Source organism: Cricetulus griseus, chromosome 2 (genome assembly GCF_003668045.3).
Source record: "Cricetulus griseus strain 17A/GY chromosome 2, alternate assembly CriGri-PICRH-1.0, whole genome shotgun sequence".
In the NCBI taxonomy this organism is placed as follows: Eukaryota; Metazoa; Chordata; class Mammalia; order Rodentia; family Cricetidae; genus Cricetulus; species Cricetulus griseus.
The window spans coordinates 49,759,213-49,780,265 of NC_048595.1; the positions used below are offsets into that span (position 1 = coordinate 49,759,213).

The 21,053-nt window shown below is 38.5% G+C and overlaps 1 protein-coding gene across 2 annotated transcripts in view; it reads right to left on the bottom strand.

The window, feature by feature from the left end:
- Positions 1-21,053, bottom strand: part of Alg6 (ALG6 alpha-1,3-glucosyltransferase) — a 42,966-nt gene that overhangs the window by 7,315 nt on the left and 14,598 nt on the right. For both annotated transcript variants that reach the window (XM_027400483.2, XM_035439787.1), the window contains exons 3-14: positions 20,604-20,688; positions 18,205-18,294; positions 16,842-16,930; positions 15,020-15,102; positions 14,149-14,213; positions 12,508-12,693; positions 11,776-11,911; positions 9,789-9,874; positions 8,806-8,890; positions 7,941-8,011; positions 5,412-5,480; positions 5,092-5,290 (exon numbers count right to left, since the gene is read on the bottom strand). In XM_027400483.2, coding sequence (XP_027256284.1) covers positions 5,092-5,290; positions 5,412-5,480; positions 7,941-8,011; positions 8,806-8,890; positions 9,789-9,874; positions 11,776-11,911; positions 12,508-12,693; positions 14,149-14,213; positions 15,020-15,102; positions 16,842-16,930; positions 18,205-18,294; positions 20,604-20,688 — 1,244 coding nt within the window. The remainder of the gene's footprint in view (positions 1-5,091; positions 5,291-5,411; positions 5,481-7,940; positions 8,012-8,805; positions 8,891-9,788; positions 9,875-11,775; positions 11,912-12,507; positions 12,694-14,148; positions 14,214-15,019; positions 15,103-16,841; positions 16,931-18,204; positions 18,295-20,603; positions 20,689-21,053) is intronic.

Sequence of the window (21,053 nt, forward strand, 5' to 3'; positions counted from 1 at the left end):
TCATTTTTTTCTCACTGTTGTATTTTCAACCTTCAAAAAAGTGTTTAGCAAATAGTAAGCACTCAATGAGTTGAACAAATTGAGGAGCCTATAATACTCCTCACCTTAAGATCACCTTGTGACCACCCTTACAGTTGGCATTGGTGGCTTAGCTCACGTGAGCCCCCTTAAGATGCAGATTAACACCTTTAACCCCAGCACTCAGGAGGGAGAGGCAGACGGATCTCTGTGAGTTCGAGGCCAGCCTGCTTCTACAGAGCAAGTTCTAGGACAGGCTCCAGTTAATCTATCTTTGTTTTTCTTATCCACCTCTTCATTTCTACTTTACTAACCTTCTCCTTCATGGGCATTACCAACAGTACAAAACTCTCCACTCACTGAGCCGTGCATTTAAGATGCTGTCTAAGGTACTCTGCACACTACCAGGTACTCTGTGATCTACAACAGTGATCTGCCTGCAAGATATAATGGTGCAATAGTGACACAAATGTTACGGGAGTAACCAACCACTCTCTGATTAACTTAAGACCAATTCCATGAGATGGAGCCCATGCCTCACACTGCTGAAGTGACCAAGAACCTGAGACTAGATATGTCAGGGCCTAGAGGAAAACCTAACACTATGATTCTGCTAAAGGAACATAGCAATACAATGATATTCTACTATACCCATAGATCAATGCCTCACTCAGCCCTCATCATAGAAGCTTCTTCTTGCAGTAGATGGGACGAACACAAAAACTCACAACTGAACAATGTGCAGATAACAGGAGACTTTGGAGAACTGAGTCCCAAACAGGATGTCTTCAAAGCACTTACTCCCCACCCCCTCAAGGCTCAAGGTTCTAAAAGGTAAAGGGGGCAGAAAGATTATAAGAGCCAAAGGTTACAGATAACTCCAAGAAAACAGTGTCTTCTAGACAAACAGGACTGATGCACATATGAAATCACAGAGAATTTGGCAGCATGCACAGGGGCCTACACAGGTTCCAACCACACAGGTCCCAGCAATGAGAACAGGAAGTGGACAAGGGCTCCCTCCCCTAACCAAAAAGCTATCAGTAAAGGATTCTACTGGCAAAGGAAAAATCAGTTTTCTTTAATGGAATCTCAGAGTATATTAACTACACTTCAGGGAAGACCCTATGCCAAGTAGTAGCCAACACAAAACAAACTCAAAATAGTTTTTTTTTTTTAGACTTTTCGTTTCATTCTGATTTGTGTTGCTATTTTTGTCCTATTGGTCTTTTGCTTGTTTCATTTTTATGTATGGGAGGGGGCTTGTTTTGTGTTTGTTTTAAAGAATGAGAGAACATAAAGTTGGATGGGTACGGAGGTGGGGAAGATCTGGAAGGAACTGTGGGAGGGAAAAAACATGATCAAAAAAGAATGCAATCTAAATACCAGGCATGGTGTCATGAGCCTATAATTCCAACACTGATGGGATAGAGGCAGGAGGATCAAAGCCAGCTTCATATACAGTGAGTTTAAGGCCATCTTGGGCTACATGAGACCTTGTCTCAAAACAAAACAAATTGCCTGTCAAAAAATATTGTAAAAATAGTTATATTATTTAAAGCAACCTATATATCTAGCACACTCTCCATTAAAATTCCAATGGCATTCTTCAAAGAACTAGGGGGGAAAAATCCTAAGCTTCATATAAATGCACAGAAATAAGCAAGTAGATCAATGGAGAGAAGACCCAGAAATCCAATATCTATAGCCAACTCATCTTTGGCAAAATGTCAAAAGCCAACACTGAGAAAGCCTCTTCAAAAATGGTGTTGGAGACATGGATATAAAATGAAATTATATCCATATCTTACCCTGCATAAAAAATCAATTCAAAATGGACCTAAAACCTGAAACTTTGAAAGGGCTGGAGTAAAACACAGGGTGACTACACTGAGATGCAGACAGACAGGGGCTTCCTGAAAATGACCCCGCTAGCAGGAAAAATGCTAAGGAGGTAATGTGGAATTTAAAAAACTGTACAGCAATTGGGCAATGGTGGAGCACACCTTTAATCCTAGCACTTGGGAGGCAGAGGCAGGTGGATCTCTGAGTTTAAGGCCAGCCTGGTTTACAGAGTGAGTTCTAGGACACCCAAGGCTGCTATGCAGAAAAAGTTTGTCTTGAAAAAGAAAACACTACAAAAAGATTACATAAAAATTGTACACCAAAGGAAACAATCGCCTGTGTGACAAGACAGCCTACAGGTGGTGAGTGAACAGATCTGCCAGGTAGGAGATCCCTATTCATAATACATAAAGAACAGTAAACATAAAACATCATAGAAATAAATCACCCAATGGATAAACCAAACAAACACATCTCAAAAGAAATACAAATGGCTAATAAATATTTTAAAAAGTATTCAACATCCTTAGCCACCAAGTTAAGGCAAATTAACTTTGTAATTGCCAACTTGCCCTAGTTAGAATTACACGGCTGATGGTAATGTAAATTAGAGTAGTCACTTAGAACTGAGTGTGCTGGATCAACAACAACCCCCCCCAACACACAAACACACACACACACACACACACACACACACACAACACACACACACACACACACACACACACACACACACACGCACACACACTACTGTATCATATACCTATTACACTCCTGGATATATACCCAAAGCACTGCAAGTCAATATACCACAGATATCTACACATCCATGCTTACTGTTGTATGTTCACAATGGCAAAGAAATAGAACCAGCTTAGATGTAGGCCAAGAGATTAATAGAGAAAACATGGTATGCAGATACAATGGAGTTCTATTCAGGTGAGAGGGAGGAGAGGGGGAGGGAGGGAAAAGGGAGAGGGAGAAGAGAGGGAAGGAGAAGGAAGAGGAGAGAGGGAGGGAGGGAGGGAGAAGGAAGAGGGAGAAGGAAGAGGAAGGAAGGAAGGAAGGAAGGAAGGAAGGAAGGAAGGAAGGAAGGAAACCATGACATTTACAGAAAAGGAGAAATAAATGAAATAAACCAGACTGGCAAATATTTTTTCTCCCATGTGATCATCCAGTGAACTCAGGCCCTCTGCAGTAGCAGTATGCACTCTTAACTGTTGAGCAATGTCTCCCACCCAATCAAAAATATATATTTTAAATAATGTATTAAAACACTTGTGCAACTCAAAAATAAAACACACAACTGAATTAAAAATAAGTAAATGATAGCTATAACTATCATTGAGAGGTTGCCCAGAATATGCAAATTTTATTACCAGTTGATGGGGGAAGATAGGAAAAATAAAAGATTTGAGTAATTCCCCTCCAAAAAAGATATACAACTGGCCAGTAAAGGAATGAAAAGATACTCAACATTTTTCATTAGAAAGCTGCAAACGGGGGGCTGGAGAGATGGCACAGAGGTTAAGAGCACTGACTGCTCTTCCAGGGGCCCTGAGTTCAATTCCCATCAACCACATGGTGGCTCACAACCATCTATAATCAGATCTGGTGTGCTCATCTGGCCTGCAGGCAGAACACTGTATACATATTAAATAAATCTTTTAAAATATTTTTAAAAAAGAAGAAAATAGCAAATTGAAATGTAATGACACTACTTCACAGCTAGTAGGATAGCTTGATTTAAACAACAGCAACAGTACTCACTGTCAAAGACATGGGAGCTGGAACCTTCCTCATAGGTTCATGACAATTCAGAATCATGCTTGACTTTGAAAAATAAGTAATTTCTAAAATATCAAGTATTGAATTACCATGGTGTCAGGCAATTCTACTTCAAGGTATACTTTCCAGGGAATGAAAGCAAGGGTTTCTATATTTTGTGCACAGATGTTCCTAGCAGTATTATTTCTGATACCTAAATCAACCAAATGTCCATTAATCGATGGTTTTAAAAAAAAATGTAGAACACATTAATGGAATATAGTTTATCAATCAAAAGAAATCTGAGTTCTGATATATACTGCAGCACAAGTGACTATGCCATGAAAGAAACCAATCTTGAGGACCACATTTTTTGATTCCATGTCATGGACTCAACTGTGTCCCAACTCAAAACACATGGAGGGCCAGCAAGATGACTCAGCAGGTACAAGTGTTCGGTCAAGCCTGAGTCCTCCAAGTTGCCCTCTGAACTTTATATATGTGCCATAGTACACACACACACACACCAATACATGTAAAATAAAAAATTCACATGTTGAAGCCTGAACCCCTCAATGTGACTATATTTGGTCACTGGCTTTTAGAAAGGCAATTATGACTATATTCCAAGTACTATATATCTTATAATGAAGGAAGATACCAGACAAGAGGCCACATGAGAAAAAGCAAAACATAGCTCTGCCATAAACAGCAGACTCACTAGAAATCAACCCTGATGTTCAGTGCCTCCAGCCCAACTGTGAGGAAGTAAATTTCTGTTGCTTAAGCATCCAGTCTGTCTATCTTGTTACAGCAGCCTGAGCTGGCTATGTAATTCCTTAATATGCAATATTCAGGAAAGGCAAGTTTGGAGACAAAAAGCAGACTAGTGGCTGTCCAAGGCGGGTGATAGCACTGATGGTATAATGATAAATGACTGCTTCTGACTGGGGACTTTCTTTGAGGATGGTGGTAAAAATAATCTAAAATTAGATGATAGTGACAGTTATGCACATATGTTAAATGGTGGATATAGAACACTACCTCAGAAATCTACAAAAGGCATTGCAGCCAGGTAGCTATGATCGTAATACTCCAGAGGCTAAAGCAGGAGGAACAAAGTTTTCAAATCCTGCATGTGCTACACAGTGAGTTCCAGGCTAGCCTGGGCTACATAATGAGTGTGACCCTATCTCAACAACAAAAATTCAGTAACTTGAAAAAAATATAGTAATATGCTAGAAAATATACTTTTTAAAAAATGGAGCAGTGCCAGTAAGATGGTTCAGCAGGTAAAGGTGCTTGCTACCACACCTGACAACCTGAGTTCAATCCTTGAAACCCACATGGTAGAAGGAAAAAAAAACTCCTAGAAGTTACCCTCTGAACTCTACGTGTACTATGAGGCATGAGGACACATATATACCAAATAAATGCTAAAAACAAAGCTGCCTAACTTACCAAATACTGTATAATTCTGGGAAGAAACGTAAAGCCTGGAAGACGCCTCCTGACAGAAACAGCAAAGGGCGTCAGCTGCAGTTGTTCCTCAGAAGTGCTCTCACACAGTGGAAAGGAAGTGACACAAACTACTAAAAACGCCATCACTGTCACAACTGAGGGCATTAGGAGTTCATCCTTCAATAGAAGAGGGAGCATGCTGTAAAGGAAAATAGGGGAAAATCAAGTGCATCAAGTTAAACTATAATTACTTGGTAAAATTTTTAGTGAACCTGTAAGAATCATACTGGAAATAATATATAGAAGTTGATTTGACTCACCTAAATGTTGACACTAGTAAAAACCAAGTTGACATGAAAGGAATTTCATTTAAAACTAAGCAAACTGGTCTAAAAAGATAAGAAAAAGCATTTTAATATTACAGAATATAATTTTACCTCTAGTCTGTAAAAATATAAATATACTTTACATGTCTGATTTTCAAGGTTGGTTTAAAAGGAAAAAAAAAGTTCTCCATGTGACTACTCGGAAAGTGTCAGTTTCTCAAAACTATACAACAGCCACCTGACTAGGTCTCTGTCAAACACTCCTTTGTGTGCCACATGAACAGTCCTTAAGGAAAAGACCAAAGAAAGAAGCGTTTGCATTTCATTCACTTTGCAAATACAAAGTGCATCCCAAGGCAAGGGTTCTCAAACTTCTTCCATGTTACAGGCTACTCAGCTGGTTACAAACTAAAGTTATGAAAAACAGGATTGCCACATCAATGAAGAAAGGACAACATAGGTACATTATAAAAGGAACAATTAAAACTGTTAAACTAAAAAAAAGAAAAGGTGAAAACTAAATAGTTAAGAGGCCACATAGAAAGGACAAGGACACAGGGACTGGAAACAAGATACTGGTAAGTGACGCCTCCTCTTATCTGGTGTTCAGGGTGATCCACCACAGCCTTTGACTGATGTTTTATGGATCTGACTGCATCCACTGCAGGCCAGTTAGAAGCCTTGAGTCCTAGTCCCATGGCTGCCACTCACTGTGTGACTTAGGCTAAGGATTAATTTCTCTCAAGTATCACCTTGTATTTGTTTTTAGCAATACAAAATAAGCTTTTCTAATAAGCTGTTGAATTACTGTTGCCATTACTATTAATCTCTCTCCCCCTTGTGTTTAAAAAGGTTTCAAAGGCTTGAAATTCTCCCCCTGTGGTGGTTTGAATAAGAAATGTCCTCCATAGGCTCAAATGTCTGAATACCTGGTCCCTACTTGGTTGTGCTGCTTGGGTAGATTTAGGAAGTACAGCCTTGCTGGAGGAAGTATGTCATTGGAGGTGGGCTTTGAAGTTTGATGTGCCATTCAAATTTGATCTCTCTGCTTCACGCTAATAGTTAAATGTGAGCTCTCAGCTTGCTGCTCCAGCCATCTGCCTTCTGCCATGCTTCTCCATCATGACGGTGAGGGACTCTAGCCCTCTGGAACCATAAACCCAAATAAACCCTTCCTTCTATAAGTTGCCTTGGTCATGGTGTTTTATCATAGCAACAGAAAAATAACTAATATATCCCCTTTCTTTCTTTCTTTCTTTTTTTGGTTAAAGAAATGTTTTTTCTACATGACAACCAGCATGTAAGATTTAGGCTTGGCATTGAAAACCCACTGCTTCCTATTAAGGATCACATCAGAGGACTTTCTATTCCATTGCTTCAATGTGCTAAATCAGAAAGGGTTTATCAGCACAAACAGTAAGTATTCAATAAGCAAGGTTTCCTGAGTCTTCCCATTTATTCTTTCAATATATAATTACTAAACCAATTGAAACTATTACACATAGGCACTGCACTGAAAATAATAAAGATGAATATTTGTCCTTAACCTCAAGATGTATCAAGTAGCACCACCCTCCATGTGCTCACAACCTCACTCTCCCCTTCATCCGCCTGACTTGCCACTCGCTCAGAATAAAAGCCAAAGCTTCTAGTAGTCTTCATAAGGTCCTACATGACCAGGTCTACTGTTTCCTTTGAAGTGGTAAGCCCTAACCCAGGTGCCAACTTCAAGGGCTGACATGAACTCCCATCTGCAAGGACCTTGTGCAGCAGTTGTATGCCAAGGCCCCTTCCACAGAGCTTCCAGCACAGAGCTCCTCCTGAGAAAAGCAGTACCATTCCCTCATCTCCCTGGTCATTTTGTATGGGTGTCTTCCACAAGACCACCGAGAACACCAGGTTGGGCATAAGGCAGTGGACAGTTGGGACTGATCTGGGGAGGATTCAAGTATTCCACATTATTCTAGGCCTGTACTATTTTAGTGTTAGGATAGCACAGCCCAATTGTCACCCAGTTCTTTCTATAGAGAGAGAAAAATTTTAATGCTCTTAAAGTAATCTGTTTAAGGATTGCCAAGAGGGTCTGAAAACTTCATCTATAGGCTGTGATGTGTGGGGCGGGGGACACGACACACAAAAAAGAGACAACATATGAAAGACCTCATGGAAGTAAATGGTAGAGATTAAGGCTATTCAATAGATGTAGAAATGAATAAAATACAAAAGGCAAAGAGAAGAAACAGGAATGCCACTTTGAGGAATGTGTTTAATTAGTATAGAAAGTATGAAGAACAGGAAGACATAAGAATATGTCAATAATAATTTTACCAACTGTTCTGGCTTAAAATATATTTCATAAAATAAAGCATTATCTTTCTGAGAATAACTAGCATAATTTTATGCAAAAATATTGTATAGTCTTATATTTAAATTAACATTTTTATAAACTTACATATTTATTTTATAATTTATTTTATAAATACATATTTACTATATATGCATACTTAAAACATTTCTACTTACAATGACACCAAGAGAATGGACTTTTCATGTACTTGGAAAGAAAACAGAAAGAATGATAGTGCACAGCTAACCTTTAAGAAAGAAGAGGATAAAAAAACATGATTTAACAACTTCAAACTTGTATCAATGTAATTATAAATCTAAAGAAAAACATTCAAAGTTTGAATATTATGATTACTACCTAGAGGTAAAAAATCAAACAGAATATTTATAATATTTAACCAATTTTAGGCATGTAAGTTTTAAAAACTAATAATAATAATTGGGCTGGTGAGATGATGACATCTGACATCTTCTAAACCTTGCCCCACTTTTACCGTCTCCTCACCTACCCTTAAACACACAGAAACAGACACCCACATACAAATACACAGTCTGTTTAACATCTATTCCCAGGCCGCTCTCTGTCCTTTTGCTCACTCTCTTCTTTCTGCCTTGAGTTTCTTTTCTGCTGTCCAGAAGTTCCAATCCTTGTTTAGCTTCCCAAAGCTGGCTAAAATCCCACTTGCTTGGCAACAGTCTAAAATCCTCCTCCAGGATCTCTCCCTTCCCCATCACCTCACAGACTTGATCTGTACCTGACTAAACATAATGCCAGCTGCTCGACAGCATGACTTTCGCACATTTATCCCCACTTTTGTATCCCCTCATTAAGTCATCAATACAAAGTGAAAAGTAAGGATTCTGATTGCTCAGCCTAATTCCTAATCCAGCACCTGCACTAGGACGGTGTGTGGTGTCTGTCAAATAATCGAGTGTTTTGTTTTGCAGCCCAGCCAATCTTACCAGAAAATAATTACTGGTGTTTTTATCAAATGTCAGTTACAGGAAGAACTGGACATCTTAAGAAAAATAAGAAACTTACCAGAGTAAATCTGAATCCTTTGGAAGAGGGCTGAAGGGTCAATTTTATACATGCAGGAAGCAAGCTCAAAAATGTAAGGCAAAAGCTAAAAGGCAATAAAATGTGTTCTTTGTGATAGAAATCTAGCTAAAAACAATTTCTTTTTAAAATAAGGATTATATCATCCATCAATCTAATTTGATCTCAGCCTAAACTTCGTTATTTATTAAAATTTTAAACTAAAATCTAAATAAACCATACACACTGAAATATTTATACATTTTGTACATGATTCTAATATAATACAAAAATCAAAGAATACTAAGTATTACATACATCAGTTAGCATTTAATATCACACATACAAATACACAGTCTGTTTAACATCTATGTTTAACATCATAAAGATAAGATACATAGTTGCAGGTCAGTTACCAAATACTAGAAAATAAGAAAACACTACTAGGACTCAGGAGACAACACTGTATTTACAACACAAATACTTATAATTTTACTCTCAGGAGAGTCCTGGCCCTCATTCCACAGAGTTGCAATCTGAGTTTTCAAGTCGAGAAAGAACAAACCATAAGGGAGTGAGCTGTACAGCTTCTCTTAGTGATGGCTGTGGAGTAGGGAAGAGAAAAGCCAGACAGCCTGTGACAGCACGGTGACAGGTAGCTCCTAGAGCCTGACCACCGGTATATGTCTCAACACAGAACCTGCTGGCTTCCTCACTTTGGGTGGTTCTGTAAGTAGTGAACTCACAAGGTTGAACTGATAACTAGCATATTACTGCAACTGGGCTGGTTTTTTTGGGACAGGGTTTCTCTGGGTCCTGGCTGCCCTGGAACTGGCTTTATAGATCAGGCTGGCCTTGAACTCACAGAGATCCACCTGCCTCTGCCTCCTGAGTGCTGGGATTAAAGACACACACTACCACCGCCCCACTTGATGTAAGATTTTTGAAGGGCAGTTTATAAACACTATATATATTATGTTAGTTACCTGATTGCTAGCTGGATGTGACGAGGCAAAATTTCCTTAATCTTCAGAAACACATTAACGCTGCACCAAATATTGGCTACTTTATCCTTAAAAAAGATTTGTTAGTTTTACATTTCGGTATAGTTGAAAGAAATATTAAACCCCATGAAGTACAGCCTATAACCTCCAGGTAATGAACTTTGGAGACATAAAACTTTCATTCACATTTATAACAAAGTAAATTAAACTCTTCAAGCAATAAAAATATACACCCACAGCCTCAAGCATTTTTCTTTTTCTTTTTAGAAATTCGGATTATATAAAACATTAGTCAACTATAATCCACATCCTAATGAACTACTTAATATTTTTAAAAAAGCAATATACTAGGCAAAAAATCTCCCCAAATTTGTAAAATAAATATTAATTACATTTTGCACTGTTTTATTACAAATGTAACTTTATGTCACATAATCTAATAGGTACTAGCAATGACAAGATTAATTGATAATAAATCAAGAAGCTTTAAAACATTAGGAATTGTGCTATTTCAGCTCCCCAGCTAGTGCGACCCATCCTCTACACAGCTGCAAAGCTCACAGTTTTGCAGGCATGACATCAAGACAGGGATGGCCTCTAACAATTGTCCCACCCATGTCAAAGACAAGGCCTACAGCAGTGGTTCCCAACCTGTGGGTCAAGAACTTTGGGGGTCAAATGAGCCTTTTACAGGGGTTGCCTAAGACCATCCTGCATATCAGATATTTACGTTATGGTTCATAACAGTAGCAAAATAACAGTAATGAAGTAGCAACAAAAATAATTTTATGGTTAGGGTCACCACAACATGAGGAGCTGTATTAAAGGGTCGCAGCATTAGGAAGGTTGAGAACTGCTCATCTATAGCTTCTGTGGTTGGCAAGAAACGGGGGACTGCTGACAGAAACACTGACTATGCCTGACACCATTCCATTCTCACCATGATAGATATTTTCTGAAATGCAAGATGCAACAAATAACAGGCAGCTTTTATAGAAACAAGCTTTTCTTTACTTTGCCGTTAAGGTTATCAAGACTTGAAATAATGTCTCTGCCACATGCCAGGTCTAGGAAAGTCTGACCTCAGTTTCCTATCTGTACAATAGGGACAACAACCATCTTAGAGCTGTGGGGATCAGAAATCACAGGGAAGGGTCTAGCACCTAATGAGTGATGTTAGCAACAATGGGGATATCACCAATCTGTACAGCCACACTGTCGCACACACCTCTGCCTTTACAACAACATTGCTTAGCCTCCTTCAAAATGATTGTCCCATCCTCCTGTAAATCCAATGAAAAATATTTTATAGGAATTACCTATTCAAAACTTAAAAATGCTTTCTAATTCTTTTCAAAAGAAATGTTATTCAAAACCAAATTAGCTATAAATATGTTGTCTCTAAGTTTATTAAAAGACCTTTTGCTCCAGAAATAAATGGTTTGTTTAATTTAATTACTAAGTCTAAATGATCAAATTATTCATGCAATAAAAGTTTAACAAGAGTGATTAAGATAACATTAAATGAAAGATTCTCATTAAAAATTACTATGAATGAAGGTTATATATTTCATAAGGAATTATGAGATCTTTCCGAGGCAAACAAGATTATCAGTTTAACAAATAATTGTGGCAGACTAAGACGTCAATGTAAACCAACACAATGGTTAACTTGGTAGCTGCAGCATCCAATGCTCTTTTACTATGGACCAATGTGATTAAAAAAAAAAAACAAAAAAAAAAACGTACAACTGAATTATGGATCTAATTACAGAAAAATATTACCTATTTCATATAAGGCACTAAAAAGCACCAACTGAGCCAGGGGTGCTACATTGGATTAAATAACTGACAGGGATGACTGGAGGAGGAAATGGAAGTTACTATCCCTGGTATCTCCTCCATGAGCTCCCCAAGGTTAAAAGGGAGGTGCAGTAATAGAAGAGAGTGGGTCCATTTTTAAACATACCTCAAACAATCCACGATCAACAGGGAAGAGTCTTCTTAGAACCTGTAGCGCGTGTTCCCTTTCCGTAAAGAAGGGCAACCAACACAGAAGGAAGGAAGCCAAGACAGTACAGGCTATCTTCATCAACAACACAAACCTAGAACAAAGAGAGAGGATGAGCAGCAAGACAGAGAAAGGCTAACAACCCTTGAAAAGTGATATGAATATCATGTAATACAACAACTGCAAATACAACAATACTGTCAATCAATACAGATTTAAGATGGGAATCCACTCACAACACAACTGAAAAGTTCACAACTATTTAAAAAAAAAAAAAAAAAAACTCATTTCTCCAGCCAAGGACCCACCACTATCATTAATTAGCATTTAGCTTAGATGCCATTGCTACAGGCATGAAAGGATGCAGCAGCCATAAAGAAAAATGTTAGGCGGGAGTATTTTTAATAAGTGGATAGCATAATAAACTCTAAGTGACAGCACTCCTGGCAAACAGCAGTACTTTGGCAAACCTGCCCACACTGCCTCCAAAGTGTACACAGATCAAAATAGTCCTGTAGCTATGAATATTTGCAAGAATACAGAACATGGCTCAACAGCTTTCTTCCCATTCATCCGTGCACAGCCAACACATTCACAAGAAACCACCCAAGCAAAGGGCACCTTCCTCCAGATAAGTGTGCAAATCAACTCTCTGAAAGTTTTTAATTCTTTGCTTTAAAAGTCACTTACCCCTTTCCTTTGAGGCCTTTTTTAAAACACTTGCCAAGTAAAAAGCAAAAAAATGGCAGAGAATGGTAGAGCTCCATCTGTTTATAATTTAGAGCTAAGCAAAATGCCAATGACCCTAGCAGGTCCCAGTCATAAGATACTCCAAGAACACCCCACAAAGCAAAGCCAAGACTCACAGAATTATATATGTCCCTGTGTCAAGGAAACTAGCTCAATAGTTAAGATGCATTTTATAAAACATGTTTCTTGTGTGATTTAAAAATAGCATGTAAACTGAAAGCTTGCTTCTAAATATAAAATTAAAATATTAAGGTGATAAAAAAAGTATACAAGAAGCCTCAAATATATTGTATGCTGCTAAACAGAAATGTACAAAGGTTTAAACGAGTTATAAATATGGACAGCATAGTTTTGTTTCTGTTAAACTACTTCACAAAATTATTATAACATCCCAAATTTACAGAACAAAACTACTCTGGCAGCAAGTTCAATAATGACAACAACAAAATTATTGTTGTCGCTGTATGCTTCTGTCGATCAAGGAATCAAAAGACAAAGAGGAGGAAGAGAACGAAAAAAATTTTAATTAGAAATTCAAAATATGCCTAACAAAACAAATGGAATTTAATAGAGGTGTTAACGGTAAAGACAGGTAATTTTCTATAAAGCACAAAACAGAAAGCAAACATACAGAAGAGGGAAATTATAAATCTAACACCTGGCTAAAAAGATCAGAAAGGAGAAAAGCAAGAAAGTTTTCAAACAAATTAAAGAATATGAGCCTTAAAAAAAAAAAGGATGCAGTATCCAAAACAACTGGGAAGAACACCTACCTATGCCTAAGTAAATAGTATACAATTTTAGAGTCCACAAGGTAAGTAACAAAAACAGTAATAGCCAGTGAGGTGGCTCAGCAGGTAAAGGGGTCTGCTGCCAAACCTGATCACCTGAGTTCAATCCCTAGAAGTGACATGGTAGAAGGAGACACCCAACTCCTACAAGCTGCCCCCTAATCTCCACATGGACACACCCACACATATACACAAAATAAATAAACGAAAAAAAAAACAGCAATTATACTAGTAACAATAAATACCTATGCAATGATCAGCATTTCCAACAGATTATTGTGTTTTATAAATACTAATTCATTTAGTTCTCAAAGCAAAACACCAAGTAAGGGTTACTGTTATCTCCATTTAAAAATAAGCGAATGGGGCTAGAGAGATGGCTCAGTGGTTAAGAGACCTGACTGCTCTCCCAGAGGACCTGAGTTCAATTCCCAGCAACCACATGGTGACTCACAACCATCCATAATGAGATCTAGTACCCTTTTCTGGCATGCAAGCATACATGCAAAAAGAACAGTGTATACACAATCAATCAATCAATCAATCAATCAATAATTTCTAAAAAATAAGGAAATACATAATTGTTTAAAAATACATCCCCACAAAAATTGCATAACTTAGAAACTTGAGACTTTAATTCACCACATCTGACTTTTATCAACCCTTTGTAGCAAGTGAAAAGTTCATAGTAAGTATACTAGCATATAGGACAACAGCAGACAGCAATGCTGCATGCAGAGCCTAGATCATAATATATAACAGATTTCATTTCTAATTTAATAAAGGATACTGAAAATGTCCATAGTCGATAAGAATAAGACCTGGATACAGCAATATGCATAATGCAACAGCCATCTGTGAAGAAAAGTATGGTGGATAAAGAGGTCATTACTATAGCAGAGTGATATCTACTGTGCATCTAGCATGGAAGAAATGCCCATCATCCTGAGGTACTGTCCTTCCTTAATCAAAATACTCCATTTTCACAAATGCCCAACATCCTGAGGTACTGTCCTTCCTTAATCAAAATACTCCATTTTCACGAGTTTGATGCTGAGAACCACAGGATAAAGTTTTAAAAGTAAAAACTACTGAAAAGAATTTTTTATCTATTTTGGTTTTTTGAGTCACACAATGTCGATCTGGTGTCCTGGAACTCACCATGTAGGTCAGGCTGTCCTCAAACTTACAGAGATGCACCTGACTCTGCCTCCCACAGTGCTGGAATTAAAGGCGCCCTTGACACCACACCCAGAAAGGCATTTTTAATCAAATGACTGGCTACCTAATCATTCAGTGTAAAATTCTCAAGAAAGGATACTTGATAATGACTGTGAACAGACACACAAACTTTCCAAAATGTCCTTCAGTTGAGTCCTTGTCATGAGCCTCTTCAAAATTCTGATTTACAAGCTTAGCACTAAATCCAGCATGGCATGGGTCAACAGTGCAGTACTTCCAAAGTTCAATGCTCTCTGTTACTACTAGAGAGCACAGTAAGTTAAACTGTTGTTTCTAAATGAAAATTAATCAATAGAAGATAAAATATTCATTATCCTATCTACTCCCAATGAGCAGGGCTTCCTTAAAGCCCATCCTTAGTAAGCTAGTATTAATTCAAACATTTCAGAGATGAAATGTCAGGCAGCTTGAAAACTTACCTTTCTCTTAGGTGAGATTTCCTTTAAGGAATAACAGTACAAAAGCACCGCAGGGATGTAAATGAACAAATCAGCAACTAAAACTGAAAACAAGCAAAAAATCAGGCTCTCCACCAACCTTCCTCCTCCTACAACAGCCTTTAATGAGAACAGTATTAACTAACACTACATACAAATCCCTACACAATTAGCCCTTTTCATTCCCTCTGCTTATAAAGGCTGCATCCCAAGACACTTCTCTGACTTTTCAGACATTTAATCAACAAGACAATGACGCCTAGTTGCACTCTTGCTGCTCTAACTTGAGCATCAAAGCATAGGAATACAGACTGTTCTCTTGTAACAACACACTCAAAATGTTCTGCTTGGAAGAACAGCCCGAAGGAGAATATTTAGTGCTACTATTTATAAAAATTACAAACTTTCACTAGTTGATGCATACAACAACAAGTTAGAGAGAGCCTAGCACATTATTTTACCAACTGCAGGATGTAGCATGAGGATGAAGCCTGGGGCTTCATAATGAGCTCCAAATCAGCCAAGACACAAGACATTATAAGACTGTCTCCAAAAAAAAGACAAGAGCTTGAGAGACCTAGGTAAGGAAGAAACTGGAAATACACACACACCATGTGTCTGTGAGTGTGTGTCTGTGTGTACAAAAGAAGGGATGGTGGGAGACAACAGAACAGGGACAAGGACAAAACAGAGAAAAACAACAATGTATAATTCCTTGTTGTACAGTCATATTAGAAGAAAGACAAAACTTCTCGAATAGGACAACACTGCTATCATCAAAGTCGTGTTATCCTGTTACCAGGAGGAAATGTTTAAGGCCTGGCACTCTCTGAAACTAGAATGGGCTGCCCTAGCAGCCGTGACTTCTGGGAATGCAGACATTAGTTTGGTCCTGAGAACCATGGGATAAACACACAGTCAGAAAACATCGGAAAGCAAGGAAGGAGGAGAGAGACATGGAAGAGAGCAGACAAACACAAGTTATCTCCCGGGTGACAGTCTCTAACAGGTGAACACTGGTCCTCGGGCTAATTAACAACAAAAGGTGCAAGTCAGAACTAAAGTCTTATAGAATGCTTGTAAAGAAATCAAAGCTTATTACTTTCAACCTAGAGCAGTGCACAGCGATGTTTCATAAATACTGATGACAGGATGTAACTCAGTGGTAGGGGCTTGACTAGTGTAAGTCCCCAGCACCACTCAAAAAGAGAGGAAAGGCATTTGAGTGGGTTATTCAATGTGTAAACAACACAATGTATGAAGCACCACTGTAGGGATTGCCTTAACAAAGTGGAAGGGACCTGGGATTAGGATACTAAAGCAGCAGCTTCAGTTCTTAACTATCTAATGTTTTCCACATCATGTAACGGAGCCTCAGTAGTTTCCTCAGCTTAAAATAAGGGTAAATTCATTTCACTAGGGTGTTCATGGGATCAAGTAAAATACACACGGAATTATTCCTTTACTCTTGGTATAATGCTTACATATACTTTTAGTCTTACTGAATATATATATATACACACACACATAGTTATACAATGTTAAAGCCATTAGAACAATAACTGGGCATAGTGGCACATGCCTTTCATCTCAGCACTCAGGAGGCAGAGAGAGGCAGATCTCAGTGAGTTCATGGCTGTCCTGGTCTACATGGTGAGTTCTAGGACAGCCAGGGCTACATAGTGAGACACTGTTTCAAAAAAACAAAACAAAACAAAAGATCAATAATGGTAATTTTTATCCATTTACTGGAATTGTTTTTAAAAAATCAAATTTTTGACCCCAATACCAACTGTTCTTTTACCTGTGGTACGCATGAAGAGCTTGTGTGCTTGACTCTCATATCCACGTGATGTGTGCAGAGCAACCCAGTCGGGATTTATAAACTCTGCCCTGCAAATCAAAGCATATACACAAGCACTTTATTCCTCTTGGTGTTAGTAATAAGGACATCTGAGAACACAGAACACTAAGAGTTGGCAGTTGCTGTTAATAGGATCAATACTGAAGCTTGTATTTGATCATGTAAAATTCACTGAGGATATAAAACAGTATCTCATCTGCCTTGCCCATCTTCCAATAAAATCATGTTATATGCAGATGTCTGACCCTTGCTGTTCTAGTGTAAAAAACAATCTGATGTCATATTTCATTATTAAAAACATACTTTGTTTATAACTGTTTGAGTTACCATAGCAACTGGCTATAATAAACATATTAATCATAAATTTTACATAAAATTCAGCCATTATTATTGATAAATCTAGTTATAAATCGTATTCTAATATCCTAAACACTACAAAGTATAACTAACCATCACGATGTTTAGGAACTGACTTTCAATCCATGAAAGTTTACTTTATAAAATATGAAACAGTTAAAAGTTGAAATAACAAATCATGGAAATGAGCTCAAGAGATACTTTGAAGATGTTTCTCAAATTTTTGCTGACACACTTGAAGTCTAAGAGAAATGGTGCTACAGAAGTGAACAGGATCCCCACCAAAACAGAAGTCCTCATCTATAAACTACTACTACTTCTTTTTTTTTGGATCCTATAAGTTTCTAACTTAGCAGATGAGTTAAGAAAGCCATTTTGCAACACTCAGGAGGCAGAGGCAGGTGGATCTCTGAGTTTGAGGACAATCTGGTCTATAAAGCAAGCTCTAGGATAGCCAGGGCTACACAGAGAAACGGGGTTTGGGAAGGTGGGACCTACATTTTTCATCTACTTGGCTACTCCAAAAAATTAAAGTTTTCTTGTATTAGACACTGGTCAGCACTCATGTGCAGTTGGTAATATCTCTGCTCCAAAACAAATGCGAAGGTTTGCCTTCTTTCTAGCCTGTACACCAAAACATTATAGAAATGTTTAGAAATGTTCAAATTCTGATAGTGGTTCTTAAACTTGTAATATGATCGAAGCTATAAGAAATCACTTTTTTTTCTTCTTCTCCCAAACAGAGTCTCCCTGTGTAGCAGCTCTGGCTGTCCTGAAACTCAACTTGTAGACCAAGCTGTCCTCAAACTCACTGCGATCTACCTAGGATTAAAGACGTGAGGACATGGGCCCCAAGCCTGGCCTGCAATCACTCTTAAATAACCAGATCACACTGTGTCTAAGGGCATAAATATTCAGTTATATTTAAAAGGGGGGGGGGACTCACACATATGCACATAAGAGACTATGATAGGCCGTGAGAGGTGGATAATCCAATCCCCAGTACTGTAAGTTGTTATCACTACTGTTAAAATACCTGGAAAAATAAAAAGCACCATTTAATCAGCAATATTCAAGACATAATTTAGTATCTCATGCCACTTAATTAAACTTAATGGTTTGACTAAGACATTAATAATTACCCTATGACATTAAATACAAACAGGGATGCCCCAGGTGCCTGGGACTTATTGTTACTCTATTCTTAGCAGACATAGTAAATTAATTATACTTGTACAACAAAATATGCGCAACAAAAACAATTTGTATGTGATACTGTAACAAATCAGAAAAATAGCATTTCTAATGCATAATTTAAAAAAAATGAAAAGCCAGTTTCAAAGAACTCATGAAGATATAGTTAATGGAAAGTGGAAAAGTACATGGAGTAAGCAGGCTTGATGAAGACTTTGAGAATAATTCAGCTAGAATACATAATTTAGTCCTACTATAGCAAAGAGTCTGTGAACCAATGGCGAAAGCCTGTCTGCAGTCCACAAAAGTGCTCAGCTCCTTCAGTTACAGATATGAAGGAATTATAGAAGAAGAACAAAACAAACAAACACTGTGCCTCTAAAAGGAAAACCAAGCTTATATCAATATATTTCTTAGTTATGTACTTTACAGCTAAGCAACTTCTTCCATCTACTTTACAGTAGATTAAATTTACAGTAATTTAAACCAAACTGCATAACCCACAAATAATCACTCATAATCTTGGGCCACCAGCTCTCACTTCTCTAACTTAAAGACTTATGTTAGCACTCAACAAGAGTCTCATCAAGGGGGAGGATCAAGTCCACCTGAGTTGAGGAGCTGCTGGCAGTTGGTGGCTGCTAGGGAAGGGAGGGTCAGATGTCTGGTAGAGTGCCCATGCTCAGTGGATGGCCCTATCCCATAAAGATGCTGGCGGTAAATGGACTCAGTGGGTGACAAAAGGAAGACATGAAGTTGGAGGGAGATTGAAGCAGAGAGGTCTCTGGGAGACACTGGATTTGGGGAGATAAATATGATCAAAATACACATATGAAATTCTCAAAGAATACATTAAAAATGTATTTAAAGGGCTCTCCATCAAGTAATCTACTGTTCATGCCCAGATTTGCTCTTTAAATGTGGGTGTGTACGGAGCTGAGGATTAGGAAAACGTTCACAGCCCATTAGAGAGCTCAGTGATGTGGGTGGGGCACTGGGGCACAGTGCAGCTGGTGGCAGTTGGACACTCCAGCAGAGACATCCACAGGAACATCCTGAGTCCCATGTGTGGCTTGCACTAGCAGCCAAAGAGCAGTGTATTCTCCACGTGAGCTGCACAGCTTGAATTTGCCAGGAAAAATGGTGCGCAAGGGGTCAGGTCTCTAGAAAGGGTTGCCCAATGACAGGCACCCACTGTGCTACTTCCAAATTCATGCTACCAGAGGGCACACTGCATAACGCTTCATTGCATCTGCCTCACAGAGCTGTCAAGCACCGAGTTAAACATGTAAAGCTGTCAAGGAACGGCCTGGCAAAACCTAAGTACTTAGCAGTAGTTCTCATTTGCCATCAACCACCAAACTACTGGGATGGAGAACTGTCGTGGGGCAGTCTGCGCAGCACTTACACTCTTCACATTTTTACATCACTAAGATTCCTAAGAGACACTGTGAAGCCTCAGGTGGATGTACAAAGTTAAGATAAATTACCATTGCTTTAGTGGTTAAGAACAACAGCAATTTCTACAGTGTTCTGAGTTCTACATAACAGGAGAACATACAAACCATACCATGAAACCACTGATGGTGGAGTGGCCTTTCCTTTACACTAGAGACAGCCACAGAAAGAAGACCATATGAGAAAAGACATCGAGAGATGTTCATGGGGATCTGCAGCGTGCCAGGACCCACACTAGATGCAGAGTACTCCCCGGTGGCCAAAGGGACATGAAATTTTCAGTTGAAAACAAATTCAAATCTGTTTATTCCTTTTCAACTCCACACATAAAGCTAATTACTATTGCCAAGATGTTTGTGTTTTGACCTAGAGCTCATGTCATAGTAAGCTTTAGTGGAAAAAAAAAGTATAGGAAAGGGAACAGGGCAAAAATACTGCCAGCTTGTGCTGCTGTTTTTAGCTTATAACCATCCAGAGGGGTTTCCAAGATATACAGTGTTCTTGCATCAAACTTCAAGTTTAGGGATAATTTTTGGGACTGTGAAACTTCAAAGATGGCATGCAATATGAAAGACAACGTATACAAAGCACCAAATGCAAGAAATGAAGAAAAGGATGTTTTTCTTTTAAATACCTTCATATAATCTATATTAACCATGATAAACAATAAAACCAAGCCAAAATTATCCATACCAGTCTTTTACTGGTAAATTAAAGGTAATTTCTTGCCAATGTCTCTGAGCTTCATAATCACCAAACATAGGGGGTTTTCCGGCACCTAGAATGAAAAGCAAAAAAAAGGTAAACTTTTAGCATATGAGGGTATTTTTATTATTATTATTTCCTTATAAAAATGTTCTATATTACAGGGGCAATGCAAACTAGGGAAAGAACACAGGAGCTACTTAAGTCAGAGATGAGGCCTGAACCCAGTACTGCTCGTCACCAAGTGACCATGTGATGGGCAAGTTCCTTACTGACCGCCCCCTCACCAAGTCAGGAGCCACAGAGAACTGCTAGAGCCAACACCAGTAGGTGTAAACAGCCACTGCAGAGCCTAGCAGGGCAGTCACTCAGGAAGCAGAGCCACAGTGGCACCACTCAGCTATGATCAGTACAGGCACCTGTGATTAGGGTTCAGTT